The sequence below is a fragment of the Heptranchias perlo genome, unplaced genomic scaffold, assembly GCF_035084215.1.
Source record: "Heptranchias perlo isolate sHepPer1 unplaced genomic scaffold, sHepPer1.hap1 HAP1_SCAFFOLD_134, whole genome shotgun sequence".
NCBI lineage: Eukaryota > Metazoa > Chordata > Chondrichthyes > Hexanchiformes > Hexanchidae > Heptranchias > Heptranchias perlo.
Genome location: NW_027138580.1, coordinates 816,080 through 830,074, shown reverse-complemented (window position 1 = coordinate 830,074; position 13,995 = coordinate 816,080). Strand labels below are relative to the sequence as shown.

Here is a 13,995-nt window from a genome sequence, read left to right as displayed (position 1 = left end):
CCCTGTGGAACACCACTGGTTACTGGTTGCCAGTCCGAAAATGAACCATTTATCCCAACTCTCTGCTTCCTGTTCGATAACCAATCCTCCACCCATGCCAGAATATTACCCCCAATCCCGTGATTTTTTATCTTAAGTAATAATCTTTTATGTGGCACCTTGTCGAATGCCTTCTGGAAGTCTAAATACACTACGTCCACTGGTTCCCCTTTATCCACCCTATACGTTATATCCTCGAAGAACTCAAGCAAATTTGTCAGACATGACTTCCCCTTCATAAAGCCATGCTGACTTTGTCCTATTAAATTATGCTTATCTAAATGTTCCGTTACTGTCTCCTTAATAATAGACTCCAAAATTTTACCCACCACAGATGTTAAGCTAACTGGCCTATAATTTCCAGCCTTCTGCCTACTACCCTTTTTAAATAAGGGTGTTACATTAGCAGTTTTCCAATCTGCCGGGACCTCTCCATTACATTAGGATAACACTGAGATACAAAGTACACTTAGTTAAGAATGGGGAACACACGGCATAACGAGGGAAAATCACCCCACTAATCCCCTTACCCTTGTCCCACCCCCAAAACCGAACTCAATTGAACTAGGAGAGGTCAGGAATCATGCTCACCAAACCAGGGTTCCTTGACAGTTCGAAATCCAGCCAGGTAAGCCGGTTGCAGTTTTGGGGTACGCTCTTTGTGTCCTCTGGGCCCTGCCGTCCCCACGTGGTCCTGGGTCTGTGGAATCTGCGAAGGTTCTTCAGTTGGATCGAGTCTGTTGGTGCGGTAAGGCGCAGTTGTGGGTGGGCGATCTTCGTGGAGGACTGCGGTTGCCTTGTTGCTGCTCCAAAACTGCTGTTTCAAGCTGAACTGCTTGGAACCTGCTCCAAAACCAATTTCCTGTGCTTCGTAACTGGTCGCCCAGTTATACTGTTTTTCGAATTTCTTATCTGATTCCAAAACAAGGTTAGTTCTTTGTCTGATTATGGTGGGCTTCTTCCGGTGATTGTTGGTTTCCTGTCCCCAGAACGAGGCTTGAACTGAAAGCCATTGTATTGATGGGTTTGCATAATTGCATTGATTGCTAAGCGATAATTTATGCAAGGTTTTGATGGGCTTTAGTTTCGTGTAAGCTGAAGTCTTTCTCTGGGTTGATTGTTTGAAAGGGAAGAATGCGGATTCTGTCTCCTCTCATTGTCTGGTTTTCAGGAACAATCCACACTGTCCCAACAAGCCCGGGCATGTCCAGTCTCATGGGCCGAATCTCCTGTCTGCAAGGATCCATATTTAACCCAGCAGTCGGGTCCTCTGCCATAAAGGTCCAAAAGTCATATCCTCGTTGATGATATGAAAAATGTGGGAATTTTGAGAACCCTTCAAAGGAGAAACACTATTTACTATCCAGGAACCAGTAAAAACACGGACCTCACCGTCTCTCACTTTGCCAATTATTTCCGTGGAAATGTTCACTCCGACCCTCAAAGAGCGTCACCTCACCGCAAGCAAAGTCGTGAGACCCGCCAGTCAGCAGAAACAAAGCACCTGGAAGGAAACCTCTTCAACTCAATTAAATGATTCCCCGTGGGTCAGGATCGAGCGTATTGTCCCAATGCAACTTTATTACACCGACACCAATAGTACAAGAACTATTACGGTGAGACAATAAACTCATACACACTGGTTTCCTGCAGGCCCAAGGTGATCCGGCCTGGCTTCTGCAGATTGGACTTCTGACCGTCCTGTCAGTTGAACAAACCAAAAGCCTTGCTGTTTGTTCTTAAATCATCCCCTTTAATGTGAGTCATCTCACATGATGCCCAGAATATATATGAAAGTGAGATTCCTCCAGACCTCGACATAATGGCCGTGTTAATAGTTTAATTGCTTAAAGTTTAACTTGATGTCTCCTGCCTGGCAATACAAAGGGACAGTCCATGTCCTGGGCATCCCAGATAGGTAATGTGATGACTGGCGGGCCTCTGTTGTTCTTGCGAGCCTCTGATATTAACACATATCGAGATGTGATTAACTTTGATTGAGAACAAAGCAAATTCTAACATTGTAAATTCGAACAACTGCCAGAATGAACACTGTTCAGTCCTGGATGTGATTAACAGCAGCGATAACAGCAGAATCCAACCGCCTGCAGTCACTGGTGAACTCGCTGGTGTCTCAGCAGGTGGGACGACCGAGTGAATCCCTTCCCGCACACGGAGCAGGTGAACGGCCTCTCCCCGGTGTGAACTCGCTGGTGTGCCTGCAGATTGACTGACTGATTGAATCCCTTCCCGCACACGGAGCAGGTGAACGGCTTCTCCCCGGTGTGAACACGCTGGTGTGTCAGCAGGGTGGATGACTGAGTGAATCCCTTCCCGCACACGGAGCAGGTGAACGGCCTCTCCCCGGTGTGAACTCGCTGGTGTGTCAGCAGATGGGATGACTGAGTGAATCCCTCCCCACATACGGAGCAGGTGAACGGCCTCTCCCCGGTGTGAACTCGCTGGTGTGTCAGCAAGTGGGATGAACGAGTGAATCCCTCCCCACACACGAAGCAGTTAAACGGCCTCTCCCCGGTGTGAAGTAGCTGGTGTGTCAGCAGGGTGGAGCGCAGAGTGAATCCCTTCCCACACACAGAGCAGGTGAACGGCCTCTCCCCGGTGTGAACTCGCTGGTGTGTCAACAGGTGAGATGAACAAGTGAATCCCTTCCCGCACACTGAGCAGGTGAACGGCCTCTCCCCGGTGTGAAGTTGCTGGTGTGTCAGCAGGGTGGATGAACGAGTGAATCCCTTCCCACACACGGAGCAGGTGAACGGCCTCTCCCCGGTGTGAACTCGCTGGTGTGTCAGCAGGTGGGATGAACGAATGAATCCCTTCCCGCACACAGAGCAGGTGAACGGCCTCTCCCCGGTGTGACTGCGTCGATGAGTTTCCAGCCTGGATGGGGAAATGAATCCCTTCCCACAGTCCCCACATTTCCACGGTTTCTCCATGGTCCGGGTGTCCTTGTGTCTCTCCAGGTTGGACGATCAGTTGAAGCCTCGTCCACACACAGAACACGTGGACGGTTTCTCCCCGCTGTGAACGGTGCGATGTTTTTTCAGGCTGTGTAACTGGTTAAAGCTCTTTCCACACTCAGTGCACTGGAACACTCTCACTCGGGTGTGTGTGTCTCGGTGATTTTCCACTCACACTGATGTTTGAAATCTTTTCCCACAGACACAACAGACAAACATTTCTCCTTCCACATTCAAAAAAATGAAGCCTTGAATCTGTGTTGGGAAATACAATGACACAAACATGATTCAATTTGTAAATTAAACCATTTAAAATCAAATATAATGAATTTTATTCCTTTCTCCAAGTGATGTCTGGGCTGAGAATGAATGTTTGCGCCCGGTTACGCAGTGTGTCACTGGTTCTCCGCTCCAAATGCACCTCTTTCGGCTCACGGTATCATTTACACCTTGCGTTTCTAAACCCCATCTCAGAAATATCAGCAATTGGTGCTTACAATGGCGGGCAATCATACCCAGAATGCTCCACACACTAGAATATGGCCTATGTCAGCTGTGGCTCAGTGGGTATCACTCTCGCCTGAGTCAGAAGCACAAAATCTGGACTGACACTTCAGTGCAGTACTGAGGGAGGGTCACACTGTCGGAGGGTCGGTACTGAGGGAGTGTCACACTGTCGGAGGGTCGGTACCGAGGGAGTGTCACACTGTCGGAGGGTCGGTACCGAGGGAGTGTCACACTGTCGGAGGGTCGGTACCGAGGGAGTGTCACACTGTCGGAGGGTCGGTACCGAGGGAGCGCCGCGCTGTCGGAGGGTCGGTACCGAGGGAGCGCCGCGCTGTCGGAGGGTCGGTACCGAGGGAGCGCCGCGCTGTCGGAGGAGCCGTCCATCGGATGAGACGTTGAACCGAAGCCCCTGCCTGCCCCTCTCGGGGTGGACGCAAAAGATCCCGCGGCCACCACCGCAAAGGAGAGCAGGAGAGTTTCTCCCTCAACCGACCACCTCAAAAAACCAGATCACCTGCTCGGTGCTGCTTGTGGAATCATAAAACCAACTAAAAGTCCTTGCAACACTCCTATTTTGCCTGTTCAGAAGAGGCAAACAGGCAAATGGCGGCTCGTACAAGATTTACGGGAAGTGAATGCCTCTGTTCTCCCTGTTTCCCCTGTTGTGCCCAACCCTGCTGTAATTCTCACCAGTGTACCTTGCGGCTCCACCCATTACACAGTGATTGACTTATGTTCAGCGTTTCTCAGTCTCCCAATTCATCACCACTCCCAATTTCTTTTCACTTTCACGTTTCAGGGAAGACAATATCCATGGACACGATTGCCTCAAGGCTGCACTGAAAGCCCAACCATATTTTCACAGTGTTTAAAGGCAGACTTGCAGGACATTGTCTTAGAAGCAGGTTCCACTCTGGTCCAGTATGTAGACGATCTGTTAAGAGCCTCACCTCATTCTCCTGCCTGTCAGGCTGACTCTATTACCATGTTATGTGTCCTCGCTAAAAAGGGACACAAGGGGCTCGATGTTACCAGGGCTGCGGGTTCGCGGCGGGGGGGCTATTGGGTGCGTGGGTAACACGCCCGGTGAAATCAGTCTGCCCCCCGCGCGATCGCAGCCTAATTGGATCCACTTACCTGGTCTTCCGGGTTCCCCACTGCTGATCTGCGCGTCAGGCGGACTGCGCATGTGCAGGAAGCTCTGTCAGCTGGAGGAGCTCTATTTAAAGGGGCAGTCCTCCACTGACACATGCTGCAAGAAATCGGAAAAGTTACAGCATGGAGCAGCCCAGGGGGAAGGCTGCTCCCAGTTTAATGATGCCTCACTCCAGGTATCATTAGATGGGGTGAGGAGGAGGGGGAGGACAGAGATCTTCCCCCCGGCGGGCGGGAGGAAGCGGCCTGCCTCTGCCACCAGGAAGGCCTGGCTCGAGGTGGCAGAGGCAGGTCACCTGCACCACCAACATATCGCCCACCTGCATACAGTGCAGGAGGCGCTGCAATGACCTAAGTCGGTCAGCCAAAGTGAGTACACTTACTCATTCCCCTGCACTCCATCTGCCACATCACCGCCCCCACCCCACATCTCCTTCTGCACCTCCAACACTACTCTGTCACATCACCCCTCACACCCACTCAAACCTCATCCTCATCTTACCTGCACTTACTCACCTCGCCAGTACTCATCCCGCCACGACCACTCAACCCAATCCTCATACAATCTCATGGCTCTATCTCATACTCACCCTCTGATGCATCTCTTTCACAGTCAGCCTCACTCAACCTGCCACTACCTGTGCTGCAGCCACAGGGCATGCATCACATATGTGCAGTAGGAAGCGTAAGGCAAACGTGTTGTGAGCATGAAGGGGATGCACAAGGGTGTTTGAGGGTTTGTCATGGTTTTTACTGCTATTTAATTTCTGACCAACTCACATCACATATTATATTGGCACCACTACTGCCACGTCTTTGCGAATCTTGTCTGGTTTGTGCAATAATGCCCTTTCCTGAGGATCACAATGAAGACCCACACCTGATGCCACCCATTGTGTCACTGCAGAGTGGGTGTGGGTGTATTTGCAGGGCTTTTTTGTGCAGACGACTGAGAGACCTCGGCGATGTCCCCGGTGGCACCCTGGAAGGATGCGGAGGAGAAGTTGTTGAGGGCAGTGGTGATGTTGACAGCGACAGGTAAAAAGATGGTGCTCGGGCCAGCCGGGAGCAGCTCGGCATGAAGGAGGCTGCAGATGTCCACGACTACATGTCGAGTGACTCTGAGCCTCCGTGTGCACTGCTGCTCAGAGAGGTCCAGGAAGCTGAGTCTCGGTCTGTGGACCCTGTGGCGAGGGTAGTGCCCCCTGTGACGCATCTCTCTCTGCGGTTGCCCTCCCTCCTGCTGTGCAGGTGGATGTGTCACAACACTGTGTTGTGGAGCTCCACGTGTCAGAGGTGGACGGCTTGGCCGGCGAGGCTGGTGATGGTGTTCGCCCTCCGAGGAGGTCATGACTGCAGCTACAGCGGCCCCCATCCTGAAGATGTACATCTGAGGGGGTCCACAAGGTAGGTACATGTCTCTGGACCCCGGGGTAAGTGTGCAAGTTGGTGAATTTGATTGTCAGGAGGAGGGTGGTGGAGGCCAAACTTTGTCCCAAGTGATAGAGTGGCCTCCTGCAATGAGTGAGGGTCTCCCCCCGCCACCTGACAAATGGACCTTTGCAGCTGCCACAGGCTGATAGCTGCAACACGTCCATTTCAACTGGGAGTGTTTCCCCCAGTCTGGGAAACAGTCCCAGTTGTTTCTAAAATCCCACCCCTCCTGACATATTCCCTTAATCAGGTCTGTTAATGACCTGAAATACCTCGGTAAATACTCTCAAGTGGCCCCCCGCTGGCTTTAATTGCCTGCGGGAGTCCCACATGCGGGGGCTGCGCGCGCACGTCGGCGCGTCTGTGGGGAATCCGGAAGTGGGCGGGTTGGAGCCGGGCTCCCGACCCGCTCCGGGATTCCCCGATTTTCGGAGCCCCCCCCCCCCGGCAGGAACGCACCCGATAGCGGGTGCTAAAATGGAGGCCGAATGTTTCCAGCAGGATCTGTCTTTGTTTCACTAAAAGACACGTGATGAATGTATACCTCAGAATCACAGGCCTCAATCTGCTTGGGAAAGAATTAGAAAATAGGAACAGAGGAATTGATGGACCAAAAAGGACCAAGGTTCATCTAGTTCGTCTTCTACCATCCTGGTAGTCGCAAGACACAAAGCAGCCCGCTTGATTGGCACCCCATCCACCACCCTAAACATTCACTCCCTTCACCACCGGCGCACTGTGGCTGCAGTGTGTACCATCCACAGGATGCACTGCAGCAACTTGCCAAGGCTTCTTCGACAGCACCTCCCAAAACCACGACCTCTACCACCTAGAAGGACAAGGGCAGCAGGTACATGGGAACAACACCATCTGCACGTTCCTCTCCAAGTCACACACCCTCCCGACTTGGAAATATATCGGCCGTTCCTTCATCGTCGCTGGGTCAAAATCCGGGAACTCCCTTCCAAACAGCACTGTGGGAGAACCTTCACCACAGGGACTGCAGCAGTTCAAGAAGGCGACTCACCACCACCTTCTCAAGGGGCAATTAGGGATGGGCAATAAATGCCGGCCTCACCAGCAACGCCCACACCCCATGAATGAATAAAAAAGAATTGATAATGGAGTTGTTGACTAATCATAACAATCAATCTCTTATCAATTTGTCTCCAACAGACCCAAACATGAGGTGAGGAAAACCCCCAGTGGTGGAGAGCATTGGGAACCACAGGCCCAAAGTCACCTGTTCCTCAGAAGCAATGCTGCACTCACCACAGGTCAAGTCTTAAATTACTCACACACTGTATCCTCAGTTATTTTTTTTTATTCGTCCATGGGAAGTGGGCGTCGCTGTCAAGGCCGGCATTTGTTACCCATCCCTAATTGCCCATTACTGAAAGAAATTTTATCTAATTTGATTTGAATGCTTTATATACTAACTGCTCCCACCGTCTCCCTCGGCAGCCTGTGCCCATAGATTGAGCACTCACTCCCTGAAATATAATCAGAATATGAAAGTACAACCAGTACCTGCTTCAATTCGATAACCTGTATTGGAGATTTCCCGCTGCGACGGTGAAAAAGGACAGACTTTGCTCCCATCCCGGGCGTGCGGCGCTTCAATTCGTTTCCATGGCGGTCATCCTTACCCAGAAACCCCCGCGCCGTAGAAAGCGCCCTATCGGTCTGACGGGAGGCGAGCGCGCAGGCGCAGTCTGGAGGAGGGGTCTCCGTCCCGAGCATGCGCGGTGCGGGCCGTGGTAAGAGAAGCTTCGAGAGGTCGGAGCGGAGCGGCGCGGCGGCCGAGTGCGGGCCGAAGGCCCGGAATGGCCGTGCCCGGGAAAGGGGAGAGAGCGCGGATCGGTGCAGGCTTCATAAACAACTGAGGGCCGGAACACATCAAACAGTCTCGGGCCCTCGCTCCTCCTCCGCCCGCACCCCGGGGCCCCGGTGATTCTCCTCACTCGCTCCGGCCGCCGGACTCTCCACAAGCGGCTGGAGCCCAGCCCAGGATGCACTGCGGGTCCCCGCCCACGTGGTATGTGTGGTGGGGGAGGGGGAATAGGCGCATGCGCGCTGAAACTATCGCGACGGATAGAGCGGTTTCTGGCGCGCTGGGCATTGTGGGTATTGAGGCAGCCATTGATGCGGACCGCGCACAGACTGTGCAACGCTCCATCAGTACCGACCCTCCGACAGTGCGACGCTCCCTCAGCACTGACCCTCCGACAGCGCGGCGCTCCCTCAGCACTGACCCTCCGACAGTGTGACCCTCCCTCAGCACTGACCCTCCGACAGTGTGACGCTCCCTTAGTACTGACCCTCCGACAGTGTGACCCTCCCTCAGTTCTGCACTGAAGTGTCAGCCCAGATTTTGTGCTTCTGACTCAGGGAGAGTGAGACCCACTGAGCCACAGCTGACATAGGCCATATTCTAGTGTGTGGAGCATTCTGGGTATGATTGCCCGCCATTGTAATCACCAATTGCTGATATTTCTGAGATGGGGTTCAGAAACGCAAGGTGTAAATGATACCGTGAGCCGAAAGAGGTGCATTTGGAGCGGAGAACCAGTGACACACTGCGTAACCGGGCGCAAACATTCATTCTCAGCCCAGACATCACTTAGAGAAAGGAATAAAATTCATTTTATTTGATTTTAAATGGTTTAATTTACAAATTGAATCATGTTTGTGTCATTGTATTTCCCAACACAGATTCAAGGCTTCATTTTTTTGAATGTGGAAGGAGAAATGTTTGTCTGTTGTGTCTGTGGGAAAAGATTTCAAACATCAGTGTGAGTGGAAAATCACCGAGACACACACACCCGAGTGAGAGTGTTCCAGTGCACTGAGTGTGGAAAGAGCTTTAACCAGTTACACAGCCTGAAAAAACATCGCACCGTTCACAACGGGGAGAAACCGTCCACGTGTTCTGTGTGTGGACGAGGCTTCAACTGATCGTCCAACCTGGAGAGACACAAGGACACCCGGACCATGGAGAAACCGTGGAAATGTGGGGACTGTGGGAAGGGATTCAATTCCCCGTCTGAGGTGGAAACTCATCGACGCAGTCACACCGGGGAGAGGCCGTTCACCTGCTCCCTGTGTGGGAAGGGATTCGCTCGTTCATCCACCCTGCTGAGACACCAGCGAGTTCACACCGGGGAGAGGCCGTTCACCTGCTCCCTGTGTGGGAAGGGATTCACTCAGTCATCCCACCTGCTGACACACCAGCGAGTTCACACCGGGGAGAGGCCGTTCACCTGCTCCGTGTGTCGGGAGGGATTCACTCGTTCATTCCACCTGCTGAGACACCAGCGAGTTCACGCCGGGGAGAGGCCATTCACCTGCTCCGTGTGCGGGAAGGGATTCACTCGGTCGTCGCACCTGCTGAGACACCAGCGAGTTCACCAGTGACTGCAGGCGGTTGGATTCTGCTGTTATTGCTGCTGTTAATCACATCCAGGACTGAACCATGTTCATTCTGGCAGTTGTTAGAATTTACAATGTTAGAATTTGCTTTGTTCTCAATCAACGTTAATCACATCTCGATACGTGTTGATATCAGAGGCTCGCAAGAACAACAGAGGCCCGCCAGTCATCACATTATCTATCTGGGATGCCCAGGACATAGACTGTCCCTTTGTATTGCCAGGCAGGAGACATCAAGTTAAACTTTAAGCAATTAAACTATTAACACGGCCATTATGTTGAGGTCTGGAGGAATCTCACTTCAATATATATTCTGGGCATCATGTGAGATGACTCACATTAAAGGGGATGATTTAAGAACAAACAGCAAGGCTTTTGGTTTGTTAAGCTGACAGGACGGTCAGAAGTCCAATCTACAGAAGCCAGGCCGGATCACCTTGGGCCTGCAGGAAACCAGTGTGTGTGAGTTTATTGTCTCACCGTAATAGTTCTTATACTATTGGTGTCGGTGTAATAAAGTTGCATTCGGACAATACGCTCGATCCTGACCCACGGGGAATCATTGAATTGAGTTTAAGAGGTTTCCTTCCAGGTGCTTTGTTTCTGCTGACTGGCGGGTCTCACGACTTTGCTTGCGGTGAGGTGACGCTCTTTGAGGGTTGGAGTGAACATTTCCACGGAAATAATTGGCAAAGGAGTTTGAGAGAGACGGTGAGGTCCGTGTTTTTACTGGTTCCTGGATAGTAAATAGTGTTTCTCCTTCCCACTACAGGCAGATGGAAAATAAATAAATTTGTTCCTGTTACATATTACATAGAATGTACAGCACAGAAACAGGCCATTCGGCCCACCTGGTCTATGCCGGTGTTTATGCTCCACACGAGCCTCCTCCCTTCATCTCACCCTATCAGCATATCTTTCTATTCCTTTCTCCCTCATGTGTTTATCGAGCTTCCCCTTAACAAGTGGAAACATCTTCTCTCCGTCTCCCCTTTCGAATCCCTTCATAATTTTAAAGACCTCTCTCCGGTCTCTGTTCTGGAGAAAAGAGCCCCAGACTGTTCAATCTTTCCTGATAGGTATAACCTCTCAGTTCTGGTGTCATCCTTGTGAATCTTTTTTGCACCTTCTCCAGAGCCTCTCTATCCTTTTTGTAATATGGAGACCAGAACTGTGCCGCGTACTCCAAGTGTGGTCTGACCAAGGTTCTATACAAGTTTAACATAACTTCTCTGCTGTTCAATTCTCTCCCTCCAGAAATGAGCCCCAGCGCTCGGTTTGCCCTTTTTTTCCGGCCTTATTAACCTGTGTCGCTACTTTTAGTGATTTGTGTGTCTGAACCCTCTTCTGCCCCATTTTGAACCCCTCCCCTCCCCCGATCCACAGGGTGGTCACGGCCGGGGAACCCGCTCAGAGACTTCGCTCAAAATCCCCCCCCCCCCCGAATCCCGGACAGTGACCGGGGGGGAATCCCCGCCCCCTGGACCAATGGGACACCGAGACATCCACTGTGATGTCATCAAGGGGCGGTCCCTGTTGTCTGTTGAGGGGGCCGAATTTCCCGCTGGTGTTTATTGACGGGGAACGGGCCCTGGTTTTTGTTATTCGGGGTGGGGCGAGGGATCGATGGCAGAGCTGCACCTCAGTGAGGCAGCTCCATCGGCCGTGAATAGGAGGAGATATTAACAGGTGGGACAGAGGGTGTTGATCTCAAACAGTGAGGGAGAGGGGACGGGTGGTTTACAGCTGAGGAGGGGGAAGAATTTTTAAATAATTATTGGTTGATGGCTCGTGCCGGCTCTTTATAAGAGTAATCCAGTCAGTCTCATTCCCCCACTCTTTCCCCGTAGCCCTGCAAATTTTTTCCCTTCAAGTATTTATCCAGTTCCCTTTTGAAGGCCATGATTGAATCTGCCTCCACCACCCCCTCGGGCAGTGCATTCCAGATCCTAACCACTCGCTGCGTAAAAAGGTTTTTCCTCATGTCACCTTTGGTTCTTTGGCCAATCACCTTAAATCTGTGTCCTCTGGTTCTCGACCCTTCCGCCAATGGGAACAGTTTCTCTTTATTTACTTTATCCAAACCCTTCAATCAAATCGCCTCTTAACCTTCTCTGCTCGAAGGAGAACAACCCCAGCTTCTCCAGCCTATCCACATAGATAGATGGAGAAGGACTTCATCCCTGGAACCATTCTAGTAAATCTTTTCTGCACCCTCTCAGTTCTGGGATCATCCTTGTGAATCTTTTTTGCACCTTCTCCAGAGCCTCTCTATCCTTTTTATAATATGGAGACCAGAACTGTGCCCCGTACTCCAAGTGTGGTCTAACCAAGGTTCTGTACAAGTTTAACATAACTTCTCTGCTTTTCAATTATTTCCCTCTAGAAATGAACCCCAGAGCTTGGTTTGCTTTTTATGGCCTTATTCACCTGCAATGCGACTTTCAGTGATTTGTGTATCTGTACCCCCAGATCCCTCTGCTTCTCTGCTCTATTTAGACTCTTATTATCCAAGCAGTATGAGGCCTCCTTCTTCTTCCTACCAAATGTACCACCTCACACTTCTCTATATTGAAATTCATTTCCCAATTACACGCCCATTCTGCAGGTTTATTAATGTCTTCCTGTATTTTCTCACATTCCTCATCAGTATTAACTATACCCCCAATTTGGAGTCATCCGCAATTTTTGAAATTGTACTTCTGATTCCCGAGTCCAAATTGTTGATGTAAAAGGTGAACAACAGTGGTCCCAGCACCAATCCCTGTGGACAACTAAAGAGGTAAGGGACAGTATAAGACATAAGGAAAGAGCATACAAAAAGGCAAAAAATGGCACAGATCCTGGCGAATGGGAAAGATACAAAGATCAACAAAGGGTCACAAAACAAAAAGTAAGGGCTACAAAAAGAGAGTATGAAAAGAAACTCGCAAGGGATATCAAAACCAATACGAAGAACTTTTATAGTTATATTAGGAAAAAGAGGGTGGTCAGGAGCAGTGTTGGCCCCTTAAAAACTGAAAGTGGGGATATTGTCATTGACAATGGGGAAATGGCGGACATGTTGAACAATTACTTTGCGTCAGTATTTACAGTAGAAAAAGAGGATAGCATGCCGGAAATCCCAAGAAAACTAATATTGAATCGGGGACAGGGACTCGATAAAATTAACATAAGTAAAACAACAGTAATGAAGAAAATAATAGCACTAAAGAGTGACAAATCCCCAGGACCAGATGGTTTCCATCCCAGGATTTTAAAGGAAGGAGGTGAGCACATTGCAGATGCCCTAACTATAATCTTTCAAAGTTCTCTAGATTCAGGAACTATCCCTCTAGATTGGAAAATTGCACATGTCACTCCGCTTTTTAAGAAAGGAGAGAGAAGGAAACTGGGGAATTATAGACCAGTTAGCCTAACATCTGTTGTGGGGAAAATGCTGGAGTCTATAATTAAGGATAGGGTGACTGAACACCTCGAGAATTTTCAGTTAATCAGAGACAGCCAGCATGGATTTGTGAAAGGTAGGTCGTGCCTGACAAACCTGATTGAATTTTTTGAAGAGGTGACTAAAGTAGTGGAAAGGGGACTGTCAATGGATGTTATTTATATGGACTTCCAGAAGGCATTTGATAAGGTCCCACATAAGAGACTGTTAGCTAAGATAGAAGCCCATGGAATCGAGGGAAAAGTACGGACTTGGTTAGGAAGTTGGCTGAGCGAAAGGCGACAGAGAGTAGGGATAATGGGTCGGTACTCATATTGGCAGGATGTGACTAGTGGAGTCCCGCAGGGATCTGTCTTGGGGCCTCAATTATTCACAATATTTATTAATGACTTCGATGAAGGCATAGAAAGTCTCATACCTAAGTTTGCCGATGACACAAAGATTGGTGGCATTGTAAGCAGTGTAGATGAAAACATAAAATTACAAAGCGACATTGATAGATTAGGTGAATGGGCAAAACTGTGGCAAATGGAATTCAATGTTGACAAATTTGAGGTCATCCACTTTGGATCAAAAAAGGATAGAACAGGGTACTTTCTAAATGGTAAAAAGTTAAAAACAGTGGATGTCCAAAGGGACTTAGGGGTTCAGGTACAGAGATCATTGACGTGTCATGAACAGGTGCAGAAAATAATCAAGAAGGCAAAAGGAATGCTGGCCTTTATATCGAGAGGACTGGAGTACATGGGAGCAGAAGTTATGCTGCAGCGACACAAAACCCTGGTTAGACCGCACCTGGAGTACTGTGAGCAGTTCTGGGCACCGCACCTTCGGAAGGACATATTGGCCTTGGAGGGAGTGCAGCGTAGGTTTACTAGAATGATACCCGGACTTCAAGGGTTAAGTTACGAGGAGAGATTACACAAATTGGGGTTGTATTCTGTAGAGTTTCGAAGGTTAAGGGGTGATCTGATCGAAGTTTATCAGATATTAAGGGGAACA

General features: G+C 50.0%; 2 protein-coding genes and 1 pseudogene across 3 annotated transcripts in view; 2 read left to right on the top strand and 1 right to left on the bottom strand.

Annotated features, from left to right (window-relative positions):
- The window catches only part of LOC137308625 (zinc finger protein 850-like), a 50,548-nt pseudogene that overhangs the window by 25,965 nt on the left and 10,588 nt on the right, over positions 1-13,995 (top strand).
- LOC137308586 (zinc finger protein 436-like) overlaps positions 155-13,995 on the bottom strand; it is a 60,134-nt gene continuing 46,293 nt past the window's right edge. The window contains exons 1-2 of one of the 2 annotated variants that reach the window (XM_067977204.1): positions 7,644-8,145; positions 155-3,272 (exon numbers count right to left, since the gene is read on the bottom strand). In XM_067977204.1, the coding sequence (XP_067833305.1) occupies positions 2,151-2,993 (843 nt within the window). In that variant the 5' untranslated portion in view covers positions 2,994-3,272; positions 7,644-8,145 and the 3' untranslated portion in view covers positions 155-2,150. Of the gene's footprint in view, positions 3,273-7,643; positions 8,146-13,995 lie in introns of those variants that run through there. The other variant, XM_067977203.1, reaches the window with a different exon arrangement.
- Positions 7,848-10,080, top strand: LOC137308603 (zinc finger protein 239-like). Its single transcript, XM_067977224.1, has 2 exons — positions 7,848-8,151; positions 8,829-10,080. The coding sequence occupies exon 2, from the start codon at positions 9,108-9,110 to the stop codon at positions 9,528-9,530; it is 423 nt and encodes a 140-aa protein (XP_067833325.1). The 5' UTR covers positions 7,848-8,151; positions 8,829-9,107; the 3' UTR covers positions 9,531-10,080.

Bases quoted from the DNA above. Each gene is read 5' to 3' on its own strand.
- LOC137308603 (XM_067977224.1), top strand. From the start codon at position 9,108: ATGGAGAAACCGTGGAAATGTGGGGACTGTGGGAAGGGATTCAATTCC.